The sequence below is a fragment of the Monopterus albus genome, unplaced genomic scaffold (genome assembly GCF_001952655.1).
Source record: "Monopterus albus unplaced genomic scaffold, M_albus_1.0 scaffold250.1, whole genome shotgun sequence".
In the NCBI taxonomy this organism is placed as follows: domain Eukaryota; kingdom Metazoa; phylum Chordata; class Actinopteri; order Synbranchiformes; family Synbranchidae; genus Monopterus; species Monopterus albus.
The window spans coordinates 200,678-223,435 of NW_018128130.1; the positions used below are offsets into that span (position 1 = coordinate 200,678).

General features: G+C 41.5%; 1 protein-coding gene across 1 annotated transcript in view; it reads left to right on the forward strand.

Moving 5' to 3' along the window:
* LOC109972169 (F-box-like/WD repeat-containing protein TBL1XR1) overlaps nucleotides 1-20,699 on the forward strand; it is a 67,369-nt gene extending 46,670 nt beyond the window's left edge. Inside the window, exons 3-16 of the mRNA XM_020620863.1 lie at nucleotides 10,071-10,172; nucleotides 11,351-11,496; nucleotides 11,581-11,806; nucleotides 12,130-12,262; nucleotides 13,154-13,295; nucleotides 13,883-13,946; nucleotides 14,348-14,445; nucleotides 14,580-14,640; nucleotides 14,743-14,864; nucleotides 15,040-15,114; nucleotides 15,619-15,746; nucleotides 17,121-17,286; nucleotides 17,631-17,732; nucleotides 17,852-20,699. Of these exons, the coding sequence (XP_020476519.1) occupies nucleotides 10,115-10,172; nucleotides 11,351-11,496; nucleotides 11,581-11,806; nucleotides 12,130-12,262; nucleotides 13,154-13,295; nucleotides 13,883-13,946; nucleotides 14,348-14,445; nucleotides 14,580-14,640; nucleotides 14,743-14,864; nucleotides 15,040-15,114; nucleotides 15,619-15,746; nucleotides 17,121-17,286; nucleotides 17,631-17,732; nucleotides 17,852-17,878 (1,548 nt within the window). The 5' untranslated portion in view covers nucleotides 10,071-10,114 and the 3' untranslated portion in view covers nucleotides 17,879-20,699. The remainder of the gene's footprint in view (nucleotides 1-10,070; nucleotides 10,173-11,350; nucleotides 11,497-11,580; nucleotides 11,807-12,129; nucleotides 12,263-13,153; nucleotides 13,296-13,882; nucleotides 13,947-14,347; nucleotides 14,446-14,579; nucleotides 14,641-14,742; nucleotides 14,865-15,039; nucleotides 15,115-15,618; nucleotides 15,747-17,120; nucleotides 17,287-17,630; nucleotides 17,733-17,851) is intronic.
* The last annotated feature ends 2,059 nt before the right edge of the window (nucleotides 20,700-22,758 follow it).

Consider the following 22,758-nt stretch of genomic DNA (forward strand, 5'->3'; position numbering starts at 1 on the left):
CGCGTTGCTCAGCGACAGCCCCGAAACCTGACAGATCTAGAGGAGATCTGTGTGGAGGAGTGGGCCAAAATCCCTGTTGCAGTGTGTGCAAACCTGGTCAAGAACTACAGGAAATGTTTGACCTCTGTAATTGCAAACAAAGGTTTCTGTACCAAATATTAACACTGATTTTCTCAGGTGTTCAAATACTTATGTTCAGCAGTGCAAGACAAATAAATTCTTTAAAAATCATATAATGTGATTTCCTGAAATCTTTTTTAAATTCTGTCTCTGAGTGGGAATGCACCTACAATGTGAATTTCAGACCCCTCCATGATTTCTAAGTGGGAGAACTTGCAAAATCGCAGGGTGTTCAAATACTTCACTGTATGAAGGGAGTTTTACTTCTTCAAAGAGTGCATTCTTGTGAGGGCAGTCTCTCCTCCATCCTTTGGCTGGCTGGGGATGCTGCAAGAGGAGGCCAAGGTCTGTGATGACCTCTGCTTTGTCTAGTGCCAGACTCTGCACCAGTGACACTTTGTTGTGGTCTATGTGAATGTAGTAAGTCATCATCAGCAGTCCCACAATATAATAAAATGTAAATAACCCATTCTCTGAAAATATTACAGTATGAATATTGTTTTGTGGAGGTGAACTTGTACACTAGTATGAAATAAATAGCTGCAGAAAAGTAGAGGGTTGTGTCTTGGGGTGGTGTACAAATAGCACTTATGTAATAGTTTAGTTGACATCTTATGGCAGTAATCAACAGTAATATAGGGTTGGGAAACATTGGGCCAAGAATGTACACTCCCTCTCTGTCAGTACAATATTTCCATTATCTGATAGTCTGACCAACACTGGCCTTCTGGGGCTGATACTGAATGTACTCAATAGTTAAGTTAAAAAAAAATCGAAAATATAAATACATAAGAAAGAAAGGCCTTTTAAAGGTAGGGTTGGCGATGTGAAGAAATCCCACCCTTTCATTCCAACTTCTCTCCAATGCCAATCCTCCAGAAACACAATGTGCACTGCCTCACTGCGGCTTATAGATTTCAGGAAATAACAACCAATCCAGAAACCAAACAACCAGTCCAGCAGAAATACAGCCACCATGGCGTCCCTTTTCAGCCCATTTTGTTCTCTCATTTGTCATTCAAAAGCCAGATTCTTGTCAATTCTGGTTTTACTTCTTGTTGTAACTTTCTCGAATACAATGTTACCCACCCGGAACTATAGCAGGGGATCTCTGGTTTATGGCTAAACCACTGTAGCCCTGGCTTGTAGCCAGTAACTAGTCTTATTAGTCCGGGTTTTTCCAGCAGAAGAGCACGATAAATCGTTTTTGCGAGTGTGATTTAGATCCCTGTACGATCTCAGTCTCAATGTGACAATGATTCTGTTGTGTTTGCATTAGCAGGTAGGTGCTTTGCATCAAATCAGGTGCTCACTTTTCCTCGCTAAGCTGCGTTAACCAATAACAAAAATGCGTTGCATCACTTGATAAGGTCTCGACAGGAAACAAAGACTGATTCACAAACAAATCCAACATTTGACATTGTGAAAGATACTAGGTGCCCTCCTGCAATTATTTTTCAAATTTTGCGCTGCCTACCCTATACATGTAATGTTGAATAGCATTTTAAGCAAAAATAAATCACTTTGTGGTTATTAGTTGCTGTTAATGCAGCTTAGCATGAAAAAGGAGTGCTTAGTTTGATGAAAAGATCTCCCTGCCAGTGCAAACATGGCAGAATAAGTCATGTGAGACCGCAATCACACAGGCATCTAAATTACACTCAAACAATTTATCGTGCAGCCCTAAGGCCAACTAACGCTGTTAAAAACACAGGCTTTATTCCATTCTTGGTAACACGAACACTGCATGTGGCCTTTGATTCCCAGTTGCCTGCATTACCATCATATGGTCTTATACTTGTATAGCTGTATGTCTTAAAGGGGACAGCCTGGTCCGTAACAACGGTCTCTGTTGTGCTGTGGGCACCTTCTCTGCCATAGCTCGCTAGCTTTAGCTGTAAAACACATCTGCCAGCCGCTGCAACACCATTTTTTATGTTGTCAATGCATTTCATGTATTCATTGCCATCGGGATGAAAAGACAGTTTCAAGGATATGTAACAAAAAAGCTTCTAAAAAGAATCGCCTCTAAAAAGAACTCTACATTTAAATTTGGGTTTTAGTTACTGTTGACAGAGAAACTTGTCAGTATTCTGTAATGGAAAGAGAATAATTTAACCACTTGCTAGGCTGTCATATGTATATAGGTTAACCCATACAGCTACCGACTGTCAGTGCCTGTTGCCTCAATTACTGTACAATAAGCCATGCACTTAGAAATAACACAGTAGAGCAAACAAGCCTGTACACTAATTCATCTACTCCTGCTGTTTGACATGCAGCGTATCTGTACACTGTTGGCTAGTTAACATTGCAGTAGATACTCAGCAGACTGAACTCAGTAGACTCAGGAAAAAACTTGTCAGCTAAAGATGGAGATGCACTTGATTAGCTGAAACCTTCTAAGACTGGACAAGCTTTCAATTTTTGTACGTGTAAATGGAGCACACACCTTACGACCTGAGTAAACTGTGTACAGCACACGTAATGGCTGTCCGGAGCAGCTGGACATTTATAACTGGAGCAACAGTCGTTAAGTGTCCCCACCTTAACACAAGTCAGTGTCCACAGTCTTTTTACAGTTTATCACTTGTGAAGATGTGACTCTTAAATTCACTGTGAGAGCCGCTAAACACCTGAAGTCTCACGATGTAGACGTGAAGACAGAAAGATTCAGTTCCATTGCCCAGGCCAATTGCATGTTCATTGTAGAATTTGTCCATCAAGAAGGATCAGCATTACAATGCATTAACAGCAGCTTGTAGTATTTTCCAGCGCCTGTAATTTGTATGAGTAGTGACAGTGTTCTCCTAAAGGCTCCCTGACTGAAGCTGGTGCTGTGGTATGAGTGCACAGGACTTGATATAGATAAATTATTTATAGGGGTTTTGTGATGTTTCGTTTTCTATATGCATAGTGTGATTCAGAGACCTGCTGTTCTAAACTCTGACTGTATTTGGGATATCAAGATTTGGCTTGCCCAGAATTTTCTTCATTTAAATGAGAATAAGACCGAATATATCTTTATCAACCCCGATCCAGGCGCAGGTGTATCCAGTTTACGTGCCCCTGCCCCTGCACTCACAGACATGGTAAAAAACCTGGGTAATATTTGATACCGGTTTTAATTTTGATAAGCAGATCAGAGTTGTTGTCAAGACCAGTTTCTTTCACCTCAGACTTTTAACGAAGGTTAAGCCTTTTTTATCCCGAGCAAACTTAGAAAAGGCGATCCATGCTTTTGTTAGTTCGCGATTAGACTATTGTAATGCCCTTTACGTTGGTATATCTCAGTCGTTGCTGAGGTAACTTCAACTGGTCCAAAATGTGGCAGCTCGGCTTCTGTCCAACACCCCCAGGTATGCCCATATTACTCCGGTTCTTATCACATTACACTGGCTGCCTCTACATTAGAGTTGAGTTTAAGATTCTTTTATTTGTGTTCAAAGCCTTACGTGGCCTTGCTTGCACTTTACCTGTCCGAACTTTTATCTATCTATGTTCCTCGTAGAGCCCTGTGCTCTTCTAATAACCTGTCCCTAGTGGTTCCACGGTCCCGATCTAAAAAATGGGGTGACCGCGCGTTTGCTGTTTATGGCCCCAGACTCTGGAACTACTGCTTGAGATTCGGTCTATCACCGAGTTTTTAAATCCACATTAAAAACGCACCTTTTTAAGCAGGCTTTTGATCTTTAATCTGTCTTATCTGCCTCTTAATGGCATTGTCTACATGTTGTTTTCTGCTCTATGATTATCTTGATGACTGTTTAGTGTTGTTTTGTTTGTTTTAGTATTGTTTTAGTCGATAGATATGTCTATACTGTGCAGCACTTTGGGCCCTGCTGAGTTGTAAAGTGCCTGTTTTCATGCTCACAAAGAAATGCATAGTTTCGTTTTTATCACTTCTTTGTGACCTCAAACCTTTGATTGGACGTTTCATTAGCTTGTGTTTAACTTAATGAATTTTGTATGCCAGCTGATAAGCCAATAAAAATATGATTTACTTAGTCATACTCATTTTATATTGTGAGAAACAGACCTCCACCGCGCACCCTAGTGTCATCAATGTGATTTCACTTTTGCTTTCTCACTAATGCGTCATGGTTTGGGAACAGGTTATGCCTAGATGGTCATGTCCTGATTTTTCTCTTTGTGTTGATTGATTCTTTGTGCGTCCCTCTCTGTCCTTCCCTGTCTCTCTCATTGAGCTGTCACTTGTTGTAAGATTTACTGTACAGATCAGTTTGCTACTGGCAGCAGTCACAAGAGGAGAGGGTGAGGAGGGAAGAAATGCAGAGACTGAAACCCCCCTCCTTTCCCCTCTGTACCTCCACACTGTCAACACAGAGGTACCAGCTTTCTCTGGTGGCCCCACAGCGCCACTGCAGTGGGACGTTGACTGAGGGAACTACAGCCCACTGTTTACAAACTTCTGGTCTTCCCCAGGCACTGCTGCTGTCAGCTGGGAGTTAAGCAGAGAGTCTGACTGGTCTGCAGGCTTTCATTTCAACCAAACACAACAGTTGTTTTATTTCATACTTGTTGTATTCAGGTCAGTTGTTGTTTGGTTCAGAAAAATTCCGGCGTGTTCTGCAGGACTACTGTAACCGTATTCATTACTGCTACCATTAAATAAATTGAACTGTTACAGAAATTAATCTTCACTAATGTCTAGATTAATGACACACTCACATAGCACTCTATTAGCTACACCTGTACAATTGAAAATCCAATACAACAACCCTGCCATAACACTTATCGTTATGACGCTCATGTTTCCATTTTTGGTGATATTGTTGGAAAATTTCAATTATGGGTTTGTTATTAAGGTCTCAGTTAGAGGTGGTGTTGTTGTGGACGACAGTGTGTTATAGCTAGAAATGTTCCTAATGTCAATTTATTTGATTTAATTTGTCACGGTTATTTTTGGATGTAGAAGATTTTATGGGTATAACATTGCTGCTATCTCCACTATAGTCTAATTTACTCATCAGTTTCATTTTAGAATTTCGACTTATTGGTGTTAATGATGCTTCCACTCTTCTGAAAACAGTCATATTAAAAAGGTTGCAGAATTTTTCATGAATTTGGTCGAATTTTTTTTTTTTTAAGGCTCCAGTTTGCTATTTTGTGTTTCACTATATTAAGCAGTTGTTTCTAATGTTTTGCCCACCTCTTTTATGTTGAGGATTTCAAAAATGTAAAAAAAAAAAAAAAAAAACTTTGTTTAATAGAACACCACAAACTGTGACCTACGATTATTTTTCTCACTGTATTTGTTTCTGTAGATGTGTAACTGGAGATGAGTATCGGAGCTGGTCACATCTTTTAATGAACCAGTACTGAACATATTGTGACAGTTTATTTTTGCTTTACTGTGGTATTTTCAGCAGTGGCTGTCTGATGAGATCTTGCAATATTAAAATTTGACAGTATCAAAGTAAAAGCTGCCTCATAATATCAGTAGCTTGGCAAAAACACAACTACCTGCTGTGTTTTAACACATGGGGCTGAGGGGTTGCAGGGGGAGTGTTGTGGGCATGTACGATATGGCCACGTTGTGATGAGTCAGTGTGAACGGCTTATTCACATTTCCAGCTTGTGCTTTTCAGTTGTTTTGGTTAGCCATGCTGCTAACGTAGCCTACTCTACCTTAGCACCAATTCTACCACCAGTGTGTCGGCATTGATTGATAGATTAAAAAAAACAAAAACAAAACAGTTTAACATCCAGTACTAATGAAAATGCATGGCTTGTCGTTATGGTACATTAACTGTGGCCCAGATTCGACAGTGAATAGCAGTGAATGAATGAATAATACTGGAGAGATTCAGTCGATTTTGTCGCAAAACCTTTTACAGTGCTGGCATATTGCCTTGTTTTACTGAATATGATCATTCATACTCAAAATAGAAATGCTGTGGCATCCATTATAAGCTGGTTAGTTAAAATATTTCAAAATTTTTTTTTTTGTTGTTGTTGTTTTTTTTTTTTGCATTTTCTGACTTTCAGTTGAAAGAGTTTTTCCAGGCATATATTTCGTCATTGAAGATTTCTCTAAAGTAGTGCTAAAGCATCGTTTCATCTCGTTCTCGTGAACCCAGTGTTGTGTATCATCTCGCTTTGTGACCCAAGTGTTTAGGCACACCCCTAATAAACACACGCAAACCACAAAGTGCAGGGGTGTGGCATGTTTAAAGTTAGCAGGCAGTTGAAATGTTTGCAGTATGAAACAATAAATGCTCCCAAAAAAAAAAAAAAAAAAAAAAATTATAAGTGCTACTTATAGTTTAATAATAGGCAGTATGTCTGCAGTGCCAGGGTGGCAGCAACAGCTCATTTCAACATCTCAAAATGTTGCCAGTTAGCATTGTAGCAGTGTAATTGTGTTACATTACTTATAATCTGAAATCCTTATCTAAGGTGACTGCCATTACTTTGTCTGTTGTATATTTGACCCTGAGGACACACTGCTGGCTGAAAGTTGTCTCCATTAAACGCACAATCCACTCTCAGTAGAGACATAAGGTTAGGCACATAAGCAGTGCTGAGCCAACATGTCAGAGAACATCTACTCTTCTTCTGCTGTCTTGGCCACTGAGTTGTTGCTCGTCTCCTGGGTCATGAGCAGATCCCCAAACAACTCAGCTGTGGCTGCTTGATTCTCTTGTAAACATGATGCAACTGGCTTTGAGTTTGCCGCCGCTGACTGTGGAGTCTGTTGTTGTGGCCTGGCTACACTAGATGTAGAGCATGGATCCAGCAGCATAATTCTGTCCAAACCCAACCCGTACCCAGTCGTGTGGCAAACGAAACCGATATGGACCCGACAAGCGTATAGTATATAATATCCGACATCGTTTAGTTTGTACTGTTTTTCCCCTTATTATTAAACAAAGCAGACATTTGAGTGCTCCAGCTGTCTAGCCTAAAGTGGCCTACGTATCCGAACCAGATTTCATCCAGAAGTACTCCAGCTAGTTCCGTCTCATTTTGATTGCATTGCATTTTGCGTGTGCAATAACATGCAGAGTTCCTTATCCAGAGAAGAGATCCAGATAGAGATCGCATGTTAGCAGCAGATGTAGATGGGATCTAGCACAGTAGTCAGTGGAAATGAAAAGGTACATGAGCTCTGTTACATTTCTGTATATAGTTTTTTGCTGTGTATTTCTTAGGACAACCTAACTACAGTACATAGTCAGACTTGATCTAGACTAGATGTAGGTCAACAGCTGTTTCCGTTTCCACAATCTGTTTAGTGGTGAATTGTCTTGTATTTTGGCTGAAGTCAAGTTTAAGAAATATTTATTTGAGGCTGATTTTTCAAACAAATTCAGAAAGAGGCATGTTTTCTTTGTCACTTTAATTATTGCCTCCTCCAAGGGTGGGGGTTGTGTTTTTGCTGGCATTTGTTGGTTTGTTTGTTTGTTAAGAGGATAACTCAAAAAACAATGAATGAAATTTTTGGAGATGTGGGGTATTGGACCACAGTTGATTAGATTTTGGTGCTGATCTGTATCATAATTTGGATACAGGGATATTTAAAAGATTATTCACTACTGTGAGTGCTGCAAAGTCTGCTTGGCTGCATGTGAGCGTCCTCGTAGCCAAAGTGCACGGCTGTGCTGCACATGCGGAGACAAATCCCTGGGTTAGTGACGGCTGCCCATCCATTGACAGTGGAAACCGAGTGCTGTCACTCAGTACACCCCGCTGTGTGAGACGGGGACTGAAGGAACCCAGAGACAGCGACAGCTGGGCGAGAGCCTGATGGCAGAGATTTGGAGCCAGGCTCCAAGCTGTTAATGTTTTGGTCCGTAGGACTGGGATTATGACACTTTATTATAAAGTTTTGACTTTTTTTCAGGCGACAAAGTGACCGCTTAGATTGAGAATATGTGATCAGGCTATTCAAGTAATGCCAGGTTTGAAAATTGTTCCAGTGTTTTTGGAGATGTTAGGGCCCGTCATCTGGCCAAGCAGGCAGCTTCAGCCGGGCACAGCAGTCTATCAGCGAGCACAGCAGTGTTCCAGCTGTGCATTATAGCTGTGTTTTTACTGTTGGAACCTGATGAGCGGTACACCACGTGCTTCCCTTTACCGTCACCAGGCATAACCTCACAAGTTGATATGGACCATCCTACTTTGTTTTTTGACTGTATTTTACACTGTGCTGGTCTTGAGGGGCCGCGCTCCTCCAGTAACACTGACTGTATGAGCAATTTATCAAACAGCTGTTGAACAAACAACACAAACTGGCGGAAATGTGACGTCTTCATCGCTTTGACTGCAGTCTATGTAACAGGAGGCTGTGCAACTTACCTGAGAACTTTGTGATAACAAACACGGGACTACCACCATTCCTATTAAATAACATGTAACTCACTGGATTTCTGTAGCCTGTTACACAGCATTCTGGCATACAGTGGATTTTAATCTTTGTAGGAGTGCAACCCTGCATTTGGGTGTAATGATATTACAACCCTCTGACCAAAACATCACAGTTTAGGAGTGCATAATATCACAGTGGAATTTTAAATGTTTGATTTAACAAGGGTACATGTTCTTACTTTAAACTGGCTGCTGTCTGTTGCTTTGTCCTTTCCTCGCTGCTGGACACACACTGTACCTGCTCTACTGCAGAGGAGCTGCTGGTCTCGTTCTCCAAATCCACAAGGAGTCAACCCATTTTTGTACACAGATCCTATTTGATGTCACCACTGACTACATAAAGTTAGCGTTTGTTTTCCTCACATTCACAACAGTTCACTATAATCAGAGCAAGTACCATATGGGTTATTTGGGTGAACAGATCAGGCATTTTGCCTGCTGGGGGAGTGAAGACATTGCATTTTTGCAAGTTTGTTATTGTGTTCCATTTCTTCAACAGGTGCATCATTAATTACTCCCTCCATTACTTGTGGCTTTGTTGCACATATCAAGCGTTGTCTGTGTAAAATGTGTGTTCACACACACACACAACAGACAAGCTGAGCTTGCAGTCAGCTTTACATTTGTTGTTGGCTGTCATGAATCGGCGCGTGATGCTGCCGAAAATGTTGGTGAACTCATTAAAAGGCCAGACGAGGGAATGTAAAACAAAACCGTCTCTTTAATAAGAGAACTAATGCTAAACAAAAACCCATACAAGACACGGTGAAACACAAAACTCACAGTCGGTATAACGGTCCAAGATCAGAGCCAGCAAACACATATATCAAAGGGAATCCAAAATTCGTTGTCCAAAGGGAAGTCCGATAATCATACACAGTGGCAGTCCGTAACAAGAGGGCAAGGCAGAACAGAATAGTCAGAGCACACGATCCAGGTCAAAACACGAGAAATACACAAACCGAATATAATGCTGGAAAATCAGAGCTGGCGTCTAGAATAATCTGGCGGGGCCTGGTGGGTGAAGGCTGCTTATAATGCGGTGCAAACGGGAGCAGGTGAATCTAATGTGAGTGATTAGTGAAAGTAAAAAGAAAACAAAAACAGGAAGTAAGGTCAAAATAAAAGCCGGACAGGAAGCAGCGGAACCGAATCATGACAGTTGGCACTTATGTTAAAATATCCCCGAACTAATGAAATGTCTTCTCTGCTGCCTAATGACCGGCTCAGCCAACATGAGCTTAATTTAATGCTGCCGTTAATTGGTATTGATGGGACAACTAATATGAGTAGAGTAGAGTAGAATACTAGACCCGATACTGGTAACGTTGCATCCCTAGCATGTTGTTTTCTTTGAGTACTTTCCCAAAGGGAATTGTTGGGTTTTTCTGTAATACTGTAAGGTCTAGACCTTACTATGTCCTTGTTGTTGTGAATTGGTGCTATAGCCCTTGGTGGAGGTTTGCACTCTCTGTGCACTGTCTAGTTGTGTTCATGTATCATGTTTATGACTCAGTAGTGTTAATGGGGAGTTTTTCCTTCTCTCTGCTTTTCAGGCTAGGTGTGTGCGTGCTGACCTCATGGTGTAACGGGAGTAAAGATGAGCATTAGCAGTGATGAGGTCAACTTCCTGGTCTACAGATACCTACAGGAGTCAGGTATCCTCTCAAGTCCTTCAGCGTGTTTGTGTTTCTTATTGAAAATGTCCAGCCACTGCTCTGCTTTAAGAAGTAACTGAATGCTTAGAACACATTGTTACAGAGTTTAACACTTTCCTGCAAATCTGCTTTTGACATCCACTGTATTTTTTGTTTTCATTTTTTATAATGTCTAGCATGTCGTCAGCCACCAGACTTTGGATATCGAGCAGTTGCCAGAATCATGTTGCCCTTTCCTTTTAACACAAGTCTGTTCTGTGAAAAAAAGAAATTTGCCAACACCACAAAAGTTTTAGTTGTCATTGTTGTTTTTATTTAATCAGTACCATTTATCACACATTTACTTACAAGTAAATATGAATAGAAAATATCTAGAGTAAAAATGTGAGCAGGGACATATTTTATTTTAAAAACAAAATAATGTGATTTTTTTTTTTTTTTTTTTTAAGATACAGATATTGGTGCAATTTAATACACCAGCAAAATGCTTTATTATTCTGTTATTGTCTCTTTTTTTTACCTTTTTTACCTTGGGTCAGCTTGGTGTATAAGAACCACACAACCTTTGGGTCAGCTCTGTTGAATAAAAGGCCTAATGTAGTGACAATAAACAGTGTGGGCAGTTCTTTTCACACAGTTAATAGAACAGAATAAGTGGCAATTGTCCACAAATTAATCAGCCATACATGGTAAACAAACTGAGTTTATGTAGTGCTTTTTCCCTGAAGACAATGCTCAAGGCTTTGAGTGTCACTTTCACCCACGCAAACATACACAACAACAGTGATGGTAGAAAAAGTACTGACCTGCACATCAGGAGTGGATGGGAGGTCACTTGGTAGATGATGGAGCTTAGCTATTCTGTATTAGCCACATGTACCAAATGGATAAAATAGCCATTTTGGTCCCTCCTTCTACACTCATTAACCTATTGTGTGGACATGATGGAGATTTTTACACATATATTAAACATCTTTTACAAATCTGCTCTTTAATTTTCCTTGAGATGCATCTCTTAACTAGAGTCCACCTGAGGTAAAGACGCACACCTTTTTATATAAGGTTCCAAAATTCACACTGCATGCCAGGACAAACTCAAGCCAAGATGTCCAACAAAATGTACTTTCCATCTTATCCTTTCTCTCCTGCCTTCTCACTTTCTGTCTTCTCATTTCCAGGGTTCTCCCATTCAGCGTTTACATTTGGTATAGAGAGTCACATCAGCCAGTCCAACATCAATGGTGCTCTGGTTCCCCCTGCTGCCCTCATCAGCATCATCCAGAAAGGCCTGCAGTACGTTGAGGCTGAAGTCAGCATCAATGAGGTGGGACACAAGCTAGATCATATAAACTCTTCTCTTCCCTCGCTTGTATTTCCTCTCTACATGCTCATTTGTTCTGCTCCTTAGGATGGAACGTTATTTGATGGGCGGCCCATTGAGTCTCTGTCCCTGATCGATGCTGTGATGCCGGACGTCGTTCAGACGAGGCAGCAGGCTTACCGGGACAAAATGGCCCAGCAGCAGGCTGCTGCTTCAGCACCTTCATCAGCCACTGGAGGCAGCATAGCTGGCAACACCAAGAACGGAGAGAATACTGCCAACGGGGAGGAGAACGGAGCCCACGCCTTAGCAAGTGAGTGATGCCGTATGTTCCGATCGAAAAGGATGTGCAGTAGTAGCTATCTGATCAGCTAAGTGCAGTGACAAAGCTGCTTTTAACTATTTGAGCAGCATTTTTATTAAAGATGAAAGTTAGTTTTTAACATTAGCAGTATTAGTTTGACAAAAAAAATCTGAAATACAAACCCGGATCCCGGATAAGCGGAAGAAAATGGATGGATGGATGGATGGATGGATGGATGGAAGTACAAATAAATTATCTGTGTCTGAATATTCTCGGCTTGTTAACTTCATCTCCTGCTTTGCTGTATTTCACCCATCAAACTCTGTGCTCAGACAACCACGCAGACCTGATGGAGGTGGACGGGGATGTGGAGATCCCTCAGAACAAGGCCATGGTCTTGAGGGGCCACGAGTCAGAGGTCTTCATCTGTGCCTGGAATCCTGTCAGTGATCTGCTGGCATCGGGGTGAGTCACATTCCCTTTCTGGCATTTCTCTTTGGACACTGCTCTGTCACTTCAGAAAATATTCAGACCCTTGCATTCATTGTGTTGTACCTTTAATTTTAATCCCTATTCAGGCCCTTGGCTGTGGCAGTCCAGTCTGTGGTCATGTGCATCCTGTTTGCTTTAATTATCCTTGGAGTCCAGCTGTGGCAAACTGAACTGATTGGACATAGTTTATAAAGGCACACCTGTGTATATAAGGTCCTACAGTTCACACTGCACATGAGGACAAAAACCAAGCCATGAAGTCCTCTCTGCAGACCTCTGTTATAAAATTCTGGCAAGGCATAGATCAGGCCAAGGGTATAAAACCCTTTGTAAAGCTGGCAGTGCTGGCTGCCAGGGCTGGGCTTCAGTGTTGGTTTTCAACAGAAATAAAATAGGTAAAGACATCCATCACAATTTCCCAGAACCCAAGGTTATGTTTTAAAATTGCTTCTCTTGTCTAGACCACAGCCCCAGTTTTCCATTATTTTCAGTGGCATAAAACAGGAAAGCATCCAATTAATCAATCACCATTTTGCTTCTGTTGATCTGTTAATCAAGTGTTAGAGGTTTGGTATTATGATTATCGTTTTGTGCAGTTCAGTTGACAAAATTAATTATATCAAGCAAACTTAACTATAAACCACTGATGAGGAGGTCTTAAAGGGGGCATTAAAAACCAAATCAAATAATGAATAATATTTGACTGCTTCACCTTAAGATGCTGTATGAAACAACAGCTGTCCTGTCGTGTGCACTTATCACAGTCATTTAGGCTAATCTCTTTATGTCATCCCAGCATGGAGCACATGACCTCCGTGGCTAACTGCTAGATAAAGCAGTCTGAAGTGTCTGTGTCTGCCTCAGGTCGGGTGATTCGACTGCTCGTATTTGGAACCTGAGTGAGAACAGTACCAGCAGCTCCACACAGCTGGTGCTCAGACACTGCATACGAGAAGGAGGACAGGATGTCCCCAGCAACAAAGACGTCACCTCACTAGACTGGAATGTAAGGATACTAACGCATGTGCACATGCTGTAAAATAAGTTGCCCTCTGTGGGTGCATTCATTAAAATGTGATATCAGGTCAGGGTTGTAGGAATAACAAATAATTCTGAATGTGAAAGTGCTGTTTCATGTGTTACCATGCCATGTGGTGTGTTCTGAAACTTTGGGTAGCGTTTGCAACACTGGAACATTTTCAAAACAAACAAATAAAAAAAATGATACAACATGTTGAGCACCAGAAAGGCAATTTACAGCAACTGCTTCATCCCAGAAGAATTCCCAGAGTGCCTCTGACCATAAGTACTGTTGATGCCTTAGAATGAAAGAGTATCAGAGTGGAATGTTCCTTCATTTCAGCCAGTGGGACAGTAAACCTGAGCCAAGGGCAGAGGCAACATTTTCCTGGAAAGTGTCCACACTAATAGAACACACAAGCCTCTCTTGTAATACCAGCTGAATCACAGCAAATGTTCATTGAGCCTGGCGTCTTTCCAGGCAAACAGGGTCTGTAAACTTGTAGGTATATGCCTCCGTCTGACAGACACACACACCTGATGCTTCTCTCTCTCTCTCTTCCTCTGTGACAGAGCGAGGGCACACTGTTAGCCACAGGCTCCTATGATGGCTTTGCCAGAATATGGACGAAGGATGGTGAGATGACTTAAATTTAATAAACATGAGCATGTATTGTTTAATTTCCAGGGTGTTTTTTTTCAACTTATTACTAACTTATAATAACTTAATACTTCTTAGCAGTATAAAAGTGTGTTTACTAAAAAGTATTAAATTAACAAATGTTGCTGTAGAAACAAACCATCATCATGGTTGTGGTGCGTAACCTGTAGGACAGTCTACATGTCACTGGCTCAGTCCATCCTTGGACAATGCTGCCACCTACAGGCTTGTCTGTGCATTGTCATGGTGTCAGTTTGTCTGAGTTATGGTGTATTTTCTGTCAGGTGTTCAGGTATTTTGTGTTATTTAGATCCTTCACGGCTTCTTGTTGTAGTTATTTTACATTTGATACTGACACATTTTGTTCGTGTCCACAGGTAACCTAGCCAGCACACTGGGCCAACACAAAGGTCCCATCTTTGCCCTTAAGTGGAATAAAAAAGGCAATTTTATCTTGAGTGCAGGAGTAGACAAGGTGACCCAGGATCTCTTCTCATTTTCCTCAGAATTCAATATATGAAGAAAAATGTTTTCCATTTTCTCATGCAACCTGTCCAAGTTGTTCTCTGTAGTCATTATTAGCTCTAACTGTAACACATGTCCTCCCAGACAACAATCATATGGGATGCCCATACAGGAGAAGCCAAACAACAGTTTCCCTTCCATTCAGGTACCAAAGCATCTTAACCACTGGTTTTGAGACTTTAGCTGTTAACTGATTGTAATGTCTTGCAGCGTGTCCTTTCTGCTAACATCTTTTCACCTCCCACAGCTCCAGCATTAGATGTGGATTGGCAAAGCAACAATACATTTGCTTCTTGTAGTACAGATATGTGCATCCACGTCTGTAAACTAGGACAAGACAGACCCATTAAAACATTCCAGGGACACACAGTAAGTGCTTTGTTTGTATGTGCGTGTATGCACTACCTCCTCATTACTGTGTAGCACAGAATAATTTTTATTGCCCATGTTCTACATGAATATTGGGTCCAAATTTGTTTGGATGAGGGTATTTGTGAGTAATAAGTAGGGTTGCACAGGTCATCCCTCTCTTTTCTCGCCTCAGAATGAAGTAAATGCAATCAAGTGGGATCCCACAGGGAACCTGCTAGCCTCCTGCTCAGACGACATGACACTGAAGGTGAGCTAAGAACTAAACCTGGTGAAATATTAGACTTTGTGTGCCACTATAACTAAAGGGCAGTAATGATATATTCATGATGACTAGGGATTCTGAAAGGGAAATACATGTCACTGGCTCTTATGACTAATGTTTGGCAGAAATTTCTGAGCTGATGCTCTTGACAGATTTCAGACTTAGAGCATGTAGGTGTGACGATTAGCAATGAGCTATTATTCTCACAGTCATAACAGTTGTTCGCCTTGTTGGTTGTCACTGTTCCTAATGTGCCTTTAAGAAAGATGCTATCCCAAAGTGTTTATTGCTCTGAGAAAAGCCAAATATTTTCTTGTTGGCAGCCACTTCTGTGGTGCTTGACTTATCTCAGGCAGAAGGAATTGCAAAAGCAAAGTTTCCCAGGTCACTGGTCAAAAACTGGTGATGTGGAAATGTGTTTGCAGAAGGCTACACATTAACACACCTGCAAGTTAATATAATGTTGCTTTGGGGTTTGTGTGTTTTCAGATCTGGAGTATGAAGCAGGACATGTGCGTCCATGACCTGCAGGCCCACAGTAAAGAAATCTACACCATCAAATGGAGTCCCACCGGGCCTGGAACCAGCAATCCCAGTGCTAACCTCATGCTAGCCAGGTGTGTGTTACAGAAAAATACAGTCACTATACTGGTGACCTAGTTCAGTTCTGGGAAGGAAATGCTGTAAGTACACTCTAGTCTTTTAACTTGTTGTACACACAAGCAGTAAATATGTTACAGCAGTTTATAGTTGACATCATTTGATTTTCACTGTTAGCCTCCTGGCTAGTTTGCTAGTGATTAAATTGGATTTGTGACCAGCGCTGTCCCCTCTTTCAGATAGAAAGTGGCTAGTGCTGTGAGCAAAATCGGTAGAGTTTTCACGTTGCCTCTGCTCACTCGGAGACTCCCCGTTAACAACAAAGATGTAACGTTTTGTGCCACTAGATAACTTTTATCGCCTTTTACACTCATCCTTTACATAAGTGGAGAAAACGTGACAAAACTATACCTCTTTACATCATTGTCTACATTAAGAATCTTGAATAGGTCTGATCTACTGAGGGCCGACATGTAACAGAGCTATGCCTACACATTCTGCCCATCTACTAGGAATTGCCTGACTTAAAACACACCGGACAGGCATGTCAATGGAAATGTTTCTGTGACTTTCCTTTATACCACATTAACGTGTGTACTGCTCTGTACCAACATAAATTGGGTCATATGACTGTGGGAATTTAGACCATGAATTCAGACACACAGCTGTTGCTCCACTTTGCCCTCTGTGTGTGGCTGGATACCTAGTTTCTACTGGCAGCACGGGTTTATGTCGCAGCACGCATGGGTCAAAGTTTAACTAGGCTGAACTTTGAACTCTGCTCGCATGCGAGCTCACCAAGCTGTGCATTACGCTGCACATGCACTTTGCTCAGCACAGCAACAAACCACTGTGGAGCAGCTCAAACCATTGAAAATGAGCTGGGTTTCAGAGCACAGCGGTGCCGTTGTCACTAAGAGCCATTAGGCTCCTAGGCCATGTGGAAGGGATACTCGGGTTAAAGCAAGAGAAATTATTCTGGTGTCCTACATGAAAAAAATTATACTGTGTTGCAGAGGTGAAAAATAAATAATTACATTTAGTTTTTTTTTATTGTCTGCTACGTGCTTCATTACATTTCAGACACGTGTACTTTTTCTACATTACATGTATGTGATAGTTTTCATTATATTCTAAAAATAACCAAGTACAATATAATTAAGAGACTAGTAGTATAATGTATAAGATATGTTAGTAGTTTAGATGTCTGATTTTATTTATGTAGAAAAACTACTTGAAAGTGTAAAGGTTTAAATAATGTGGTATAGTCTGACATCTGGCAGAGATGTTGCACAGCACCATTACACTTTTGACATGTTTCTCTCATTGTACCTTGATTTGACAGCAGTACCTCTATAACCCCATTTGTCACTTGTTTCCTGCTTCCACAGTGCATCATTTGACTCCACAGTTCGTCTCTGGGATGTGGAGCGAGGCATCTGTATCCATACGCTGACTAAACACCAAGAGCCGGTCTACAGCGTAGCTTTCAGTCCTGATGGTCGGCATCTGGCCAGTGGCTCCTTTGACAAATGCGTGCACATCTGGAATACACAGGTAGGAAAAGACCTAGCAGTCTGTGTGTTGGAAGCCATGATAAGGAAATGATTTCAGTCTGCTTTCGCAGCTGCTTAAGGCAGATCCCGGCCAGTGTCATAGCAGGTTAAACACATGGACCAATAAAGTTATGTGACATCACACCTTTCACAAACAGTAATAACTATGTATTGTGGCTGCAAGACTGCTGCCCTCAAGTGGTCAAAGAAACGAATTACTGCAGCTTCAAGGCTCCTGCTTTGGTCTGCTTTTATTATATACCCCCCCCCCGGGTTCCTGGTAACAGTCTGAAGCCCACCTAACATCCCTTCACCTCATTCTCTGCTTCTCTGATGTATCTGCAGACGGGCGCTTTAGTCCACAGTTACAGAGGAACAGGGGGAATCTTTGAGGTTTGCTGGAATGCAGCAGGGGATAAAGTGGGAGCCAGCGCGTCAGATGGATCTGTAAGTCTGCACAGGTCTATTAGGAGGCACGTTTAGCTGTGTATCTACAGTACTCACCTCCAGATTTGATTGTAATATAGTTTTGTCTTAGTTTGTCAGCTTGATCTCTTTGCCTCCAGGTGTGTGTACTAGACCTTCGGAAATAGTGCTGCTGTTTGTTGGAAGCCATGGACCGACCATGAATGTGTACATAGCCAAATGACTGTCCCTGCCTGCCCTGCGTACTGCTCACGCTTACGACTACGGCCCCGCCCACCGACAGACAGGAAGCAGGAAACGGGAACAGGATGCAAGCACCTGACACAGTAGGTCCAGACACAGGGATGAACAGATGGATGGACGAAAAGACGGACAAATGAGCAGATGGAAGCGCCCCTCTCTGTCTGTGCAGACTCTGAGAGAAATGCAGAAGGGACGCAGTGAAAAAAGACAAAACTGATAGACAAAAAAGTTACAGATCCGTATATGTACCGAAATTTGGAAGCTATTTTGCTTTTTTGATCTTTAAACCATGCTAATCGTCATCAAAATGAAAAACAATGAAAAAAGTATTGATCTTTGTTACTAGTTGGATTTCATTGTGCAGACATATCAACTCCACCATACAATAGGACAGCACTTATTATTTTTTAAATTTCAAATCTCTTGTTTCAATGTTTTTATATTTTTTATCTTTTGGGGGAGGAAGCGTGGGCTGGTCAGTTGAAGTCAGCGGAGACGTACATGCACACGCACGCCAAACGGTTCTCAAAGACAGTGTCATGATTTCAGACCAGTGGTGCAAACCTAATGGCTTTTTCTTCATGTATGTTAGCAGTGGGTCAACATGCAGTAATCCATGTGTCATATTCTCCAGAGGACAGACTCTGGATTCCCTTGTATCTCCACCTGGGCACATGACACTGATGATGTACTACTAGATGCTTTAATAGCGGCTCCTCTGTGCACTATTTGACCAGGGCGGTTTTCTCCACGCTTACAGATCCCTGTCTGACTGGGAAAGGTTTAATTTGACAAGAAGCTGACTGTTCCCTCCACTTGTATGAATGTTCCAAGCTCTTCTGATTTTTATGTAATGCCACAGTCATTTGGGTCCCATCTCAAATCAGGTTCAGCCACTGGGGGTTTTAACAGTTCTTTACTTTTACTCCCCATCCATCCATTCAAATTCATATTAATAGCTTTGTGATGCAATCTGAATAGTGTTCTCTATGACATTTCTGATTTGATTCACTGACACCCTCAAGGGCCTCAAATCAAATGCATGAAGCCCTGAAATGGTGTGATAAAATGTGTCATCTACCTGTTGTGATGTTTTTGCACATTTGAGATTTTCTGAGGGCAGAAATAATCTCAGTGAGTTGCACCACAGAGAGCAGAGCCCAAGAGCAATCCACCAAATACAAGTGGGTTGGCTAATAATCAAGACTGGAGCTCCAGTAGAGGGACGACACAACAGCTTTGTTTAGCATCAGGCAGCTGCAAGACTCGGACTGGACTTCCACAGGCTCAAGAGAACCTGACAGATGTAGGACATAATTAAATGTTAAAAACTAAATGATTTACTTAAACCACAACAGATGGATCACAAATAAACTGGTCTGCAAGTCAGCACACACATAGAAACAATCGAGCACAGAATCCGCTTATACAGACCACACGTCTTAAAATGGGAATTCAAAGCTGACCACCCGTGCTGTGTGCAACAAGTTTAACGATTAAGCTAATGATCTGGTGTTGCTTTAACATGCACTTGTGAGCTTCTGACACTTTCAGTTGGGAGAGTGATGAATTTCAACTATTCAACAGAAATGCAAAAGGCACTGAGGGGAAAAAATCACATTTGTAAAACAGCTAATATGTAATAGATGGAGCAGCCTGTCATCTGGTCCAGGCAGAATCCTAACAGCAGATACGAAAAAGGAAGATAATCCACCTTAAATTGTGCACAGTACATGTGAGCACAGTATCATGACGTCCTTTCTCCAGTTGGTTTAACGTGTGCTGTAGCGGAATGGGGTGGTTTTCCTTCTTGTCTTCTTGACTAAAATTTTATCTTTAGAATCCAGTTTTTGCCAGTTTACCAACTTGTTCCACTTTGGGAAACCTGCTGTTCTTTGGCTCTGCTCTGCTCTGCTGAAGGTTTAATTCAAACGGTAAACTCGTTAATATTTGCCTTCAAAACTTGTGTAACTGACAGGTCAATCTGCTGAGATTTTATTCTCTTTCAATAACACGAGCACCCGTATCTCTCTGGCATGGACTGGTGGGCTTCAGCGTCTCAGGCTGTGAAAGAGACGCTCCATGTTCCCTTTCAGACGTCCCAACATACCTGCAGTGTCACTCCCGTGTAAATGCAGCCATAAGGATTGTATTATATGTCATGTTGAATCTTACTGGGTGATCCCTGGCATGAGGTTGCTCTTCAGAATCAAGTCCCAAAATGGATCAGACATATCAAAGCAATATCTGGTCATTTTAATTTGGTTTTATCACCGTGTATTTGTCATAAGGTGGGGGAATAACTACACTGAACTGTTGGAGGACATCCCCTACCACATGACAGCATTGGTGAGTTAAAAACTGTAAAACAGAAAAATGTACTTTTAATTCATGGGCTCTCTCATTCATCACCAGAACTCTGCTCACATTTTACTCTTGAGGTCCCATACATAGAAAACATTTTATAGACTTTTAAGGACAAATTTAAAGTAACATTTTTGTCATTTTTTTGTAGATTTGAAAATAATGTGAATTGATGATTTATTGGCAGTGTTAATTTACATGTTCTATAAACTAAAGATTTTGGTTTGTTACTTTATTACTGTTGCAGAGAGTAAAGGCTGACCCTGAAGTGTAAGGCTTGATGAGTAGAGCTGTCATCCTGGCACCTTGTCTGGGAGCAGTTTTCCCAGAAGCAAATTACCACTAAGTTTGTGTGTTTTAATAAAGAAATGTTTTACTTTTTCTTTTGCTTGAAACTTTTTGGGAGATTTTCCCACGTTAAAACATTCTCACATTTCTCCTTTTGCCTTTCACAGAAGACAGTTCAACTCCTCAGTGTGAGGAACATTTGTAATCTTCCAGCCAAACCAAGGCCGGAGAACTTTGTTCCCTGTTTTTCACCCTAATATTAGGAGATGTAGTATCACAGGTTGAATGTGGAGTTAAATTTGTGTTGTGAACAATGGGACATTTTGGGCACAGAAAAGCACTTTTGCAAGAACATGAAATTTGTTGAGAAGTTTAAGCAAAGAATAGCTTTATTTGGCACCTATCCTCTACTCGGTAAATCTTTATCCACATGCGTGCACATAAATAACCACTTAGTCCATTTTTCTGTCCTGCCCCCACTCAGATTCCCTGCTCTATGTTCTCAAGCCCTTGAGCACTTGGTATCTCTCTTGCTGTCACCTCTCTGCTTTGTGCTCTCGGGTTTGCCTACACACTTGTTTAACTTAGTGTTACATTCCTTACATTCCGGTCCCGCCAACTGAAAGTAGGTGAATTCTGAACTAGCTGTTTTGTCCAGTTACCGGTGTCAGAAGTAGAGAAACGGCTTCAATAAAAGATCATTTATGTGGCTGTGAAATATCTTTTTCTGGACCCAAAATGCTCCATAACCTGCTCACAATTGAAACAAATATAATTCCATACTTGAGTTAAACCTCAGCAACTGGAGCCCAAGAACAATGTTTTCTCTGCTAATGTTAGAGGCCCGGTGATCCATCAATGACAAAAAAAAAAGTCTGTCCTATGTTTTTAACTGGATAATAATACTTTGACCTATTATTTCAATTCGGTGTATGCTGTGAAAGTTAGCTTTTGTATTTTGGTTTGATGAAACCAAAAACTGCCTCCAGAGCACCTCTGCTTTGGAGAAACCTTTGAACCACCACAAATCAACATTTTCTCTGTAATGAATTGGAAACTTCTCTAAATGGAGTTGCAGAGACTGTGTGATCCCAGAGTCCTGTGTACTATGTGTTGTTCCCGTATATTCGAAGCACTTGAGCCAGCTGTTATGAAATCCAAAAATGCATCCAAACATCTCACCAAGGAAAATTCCTCTGATGTGTTCATGCCATCCTTGAGTCTGTGCCACACACAGCTGGTCTGGTTAAACATGGCTCTCCTGACGTGAGCCTTTATCTGTGCCACCATTACAGCATCATGTCAGCCCAGCAGCGTCACTCCAGCGGGTCTCAATGCCTTTGTTTTTCTGCAACTCGCATCACGTCTGTTATCCTTTAAGTAAGATCAGTGAAACTAAAGTCCAGAATAAAATATATTTTGATAAAAGTTTTGAGTTTGTGTTTGTGTATGTGTGTGTGTGTGTGTGTGTGTCTAGCAATGCTGTGTAAAATTGGTGCTAAAATAGCACCATGGGGTAACAGCTCTCATGTCAATGTTTGTTCTGACATAAATCATGACTGACTAATTTACAGTACTTGGATTTGATTTTAAAAAATTGAATTCAAAGAAACCTGACCCTCCCTCACATCCTCATGCTGGTGCACGGCTGGCTCCGGTGAAGTTAGAGGCGCACTTCAGTCTCATTGATTTCAAGAAGGAATTTTAAAGGTGGGAGGAAGGGGATGTTTTCGACACTTTCGCATTATCACCTGGAGGAAAGTCGCTGCCATTTGGTTCAAGTACTTTGATTACTTTGCCATTTTGTGTAGTTAACTTCTGAAACTACAAACAGTTTTGAGCCATAAAAGGAAAGGAAAGAGTTTCACATGTGTAAAAGGGCAAAAAAGTCTGGGCCTGACTCTGTGGACATAAGCTGTATCTCAATCCTTCATGTCTTCTGGGGTCTAAGTGTAGACTTTGGCTGGGTCCCACAGGGACAGTCTGAGGCTGGTCCCGAAGCTGCTCCAGTGTCTTGGCCGTCTACTTCAGGCCACTGTGGTACTGAACTCGGGTTTTCTTCCAGGACCTCTCTGTGTTTGGCTGAATTCATCCTTCCCTTAGTTCTGACCAGTCTCCCTGCCCCTGCTGCTGAGAACCCCCCCCCCCCCCC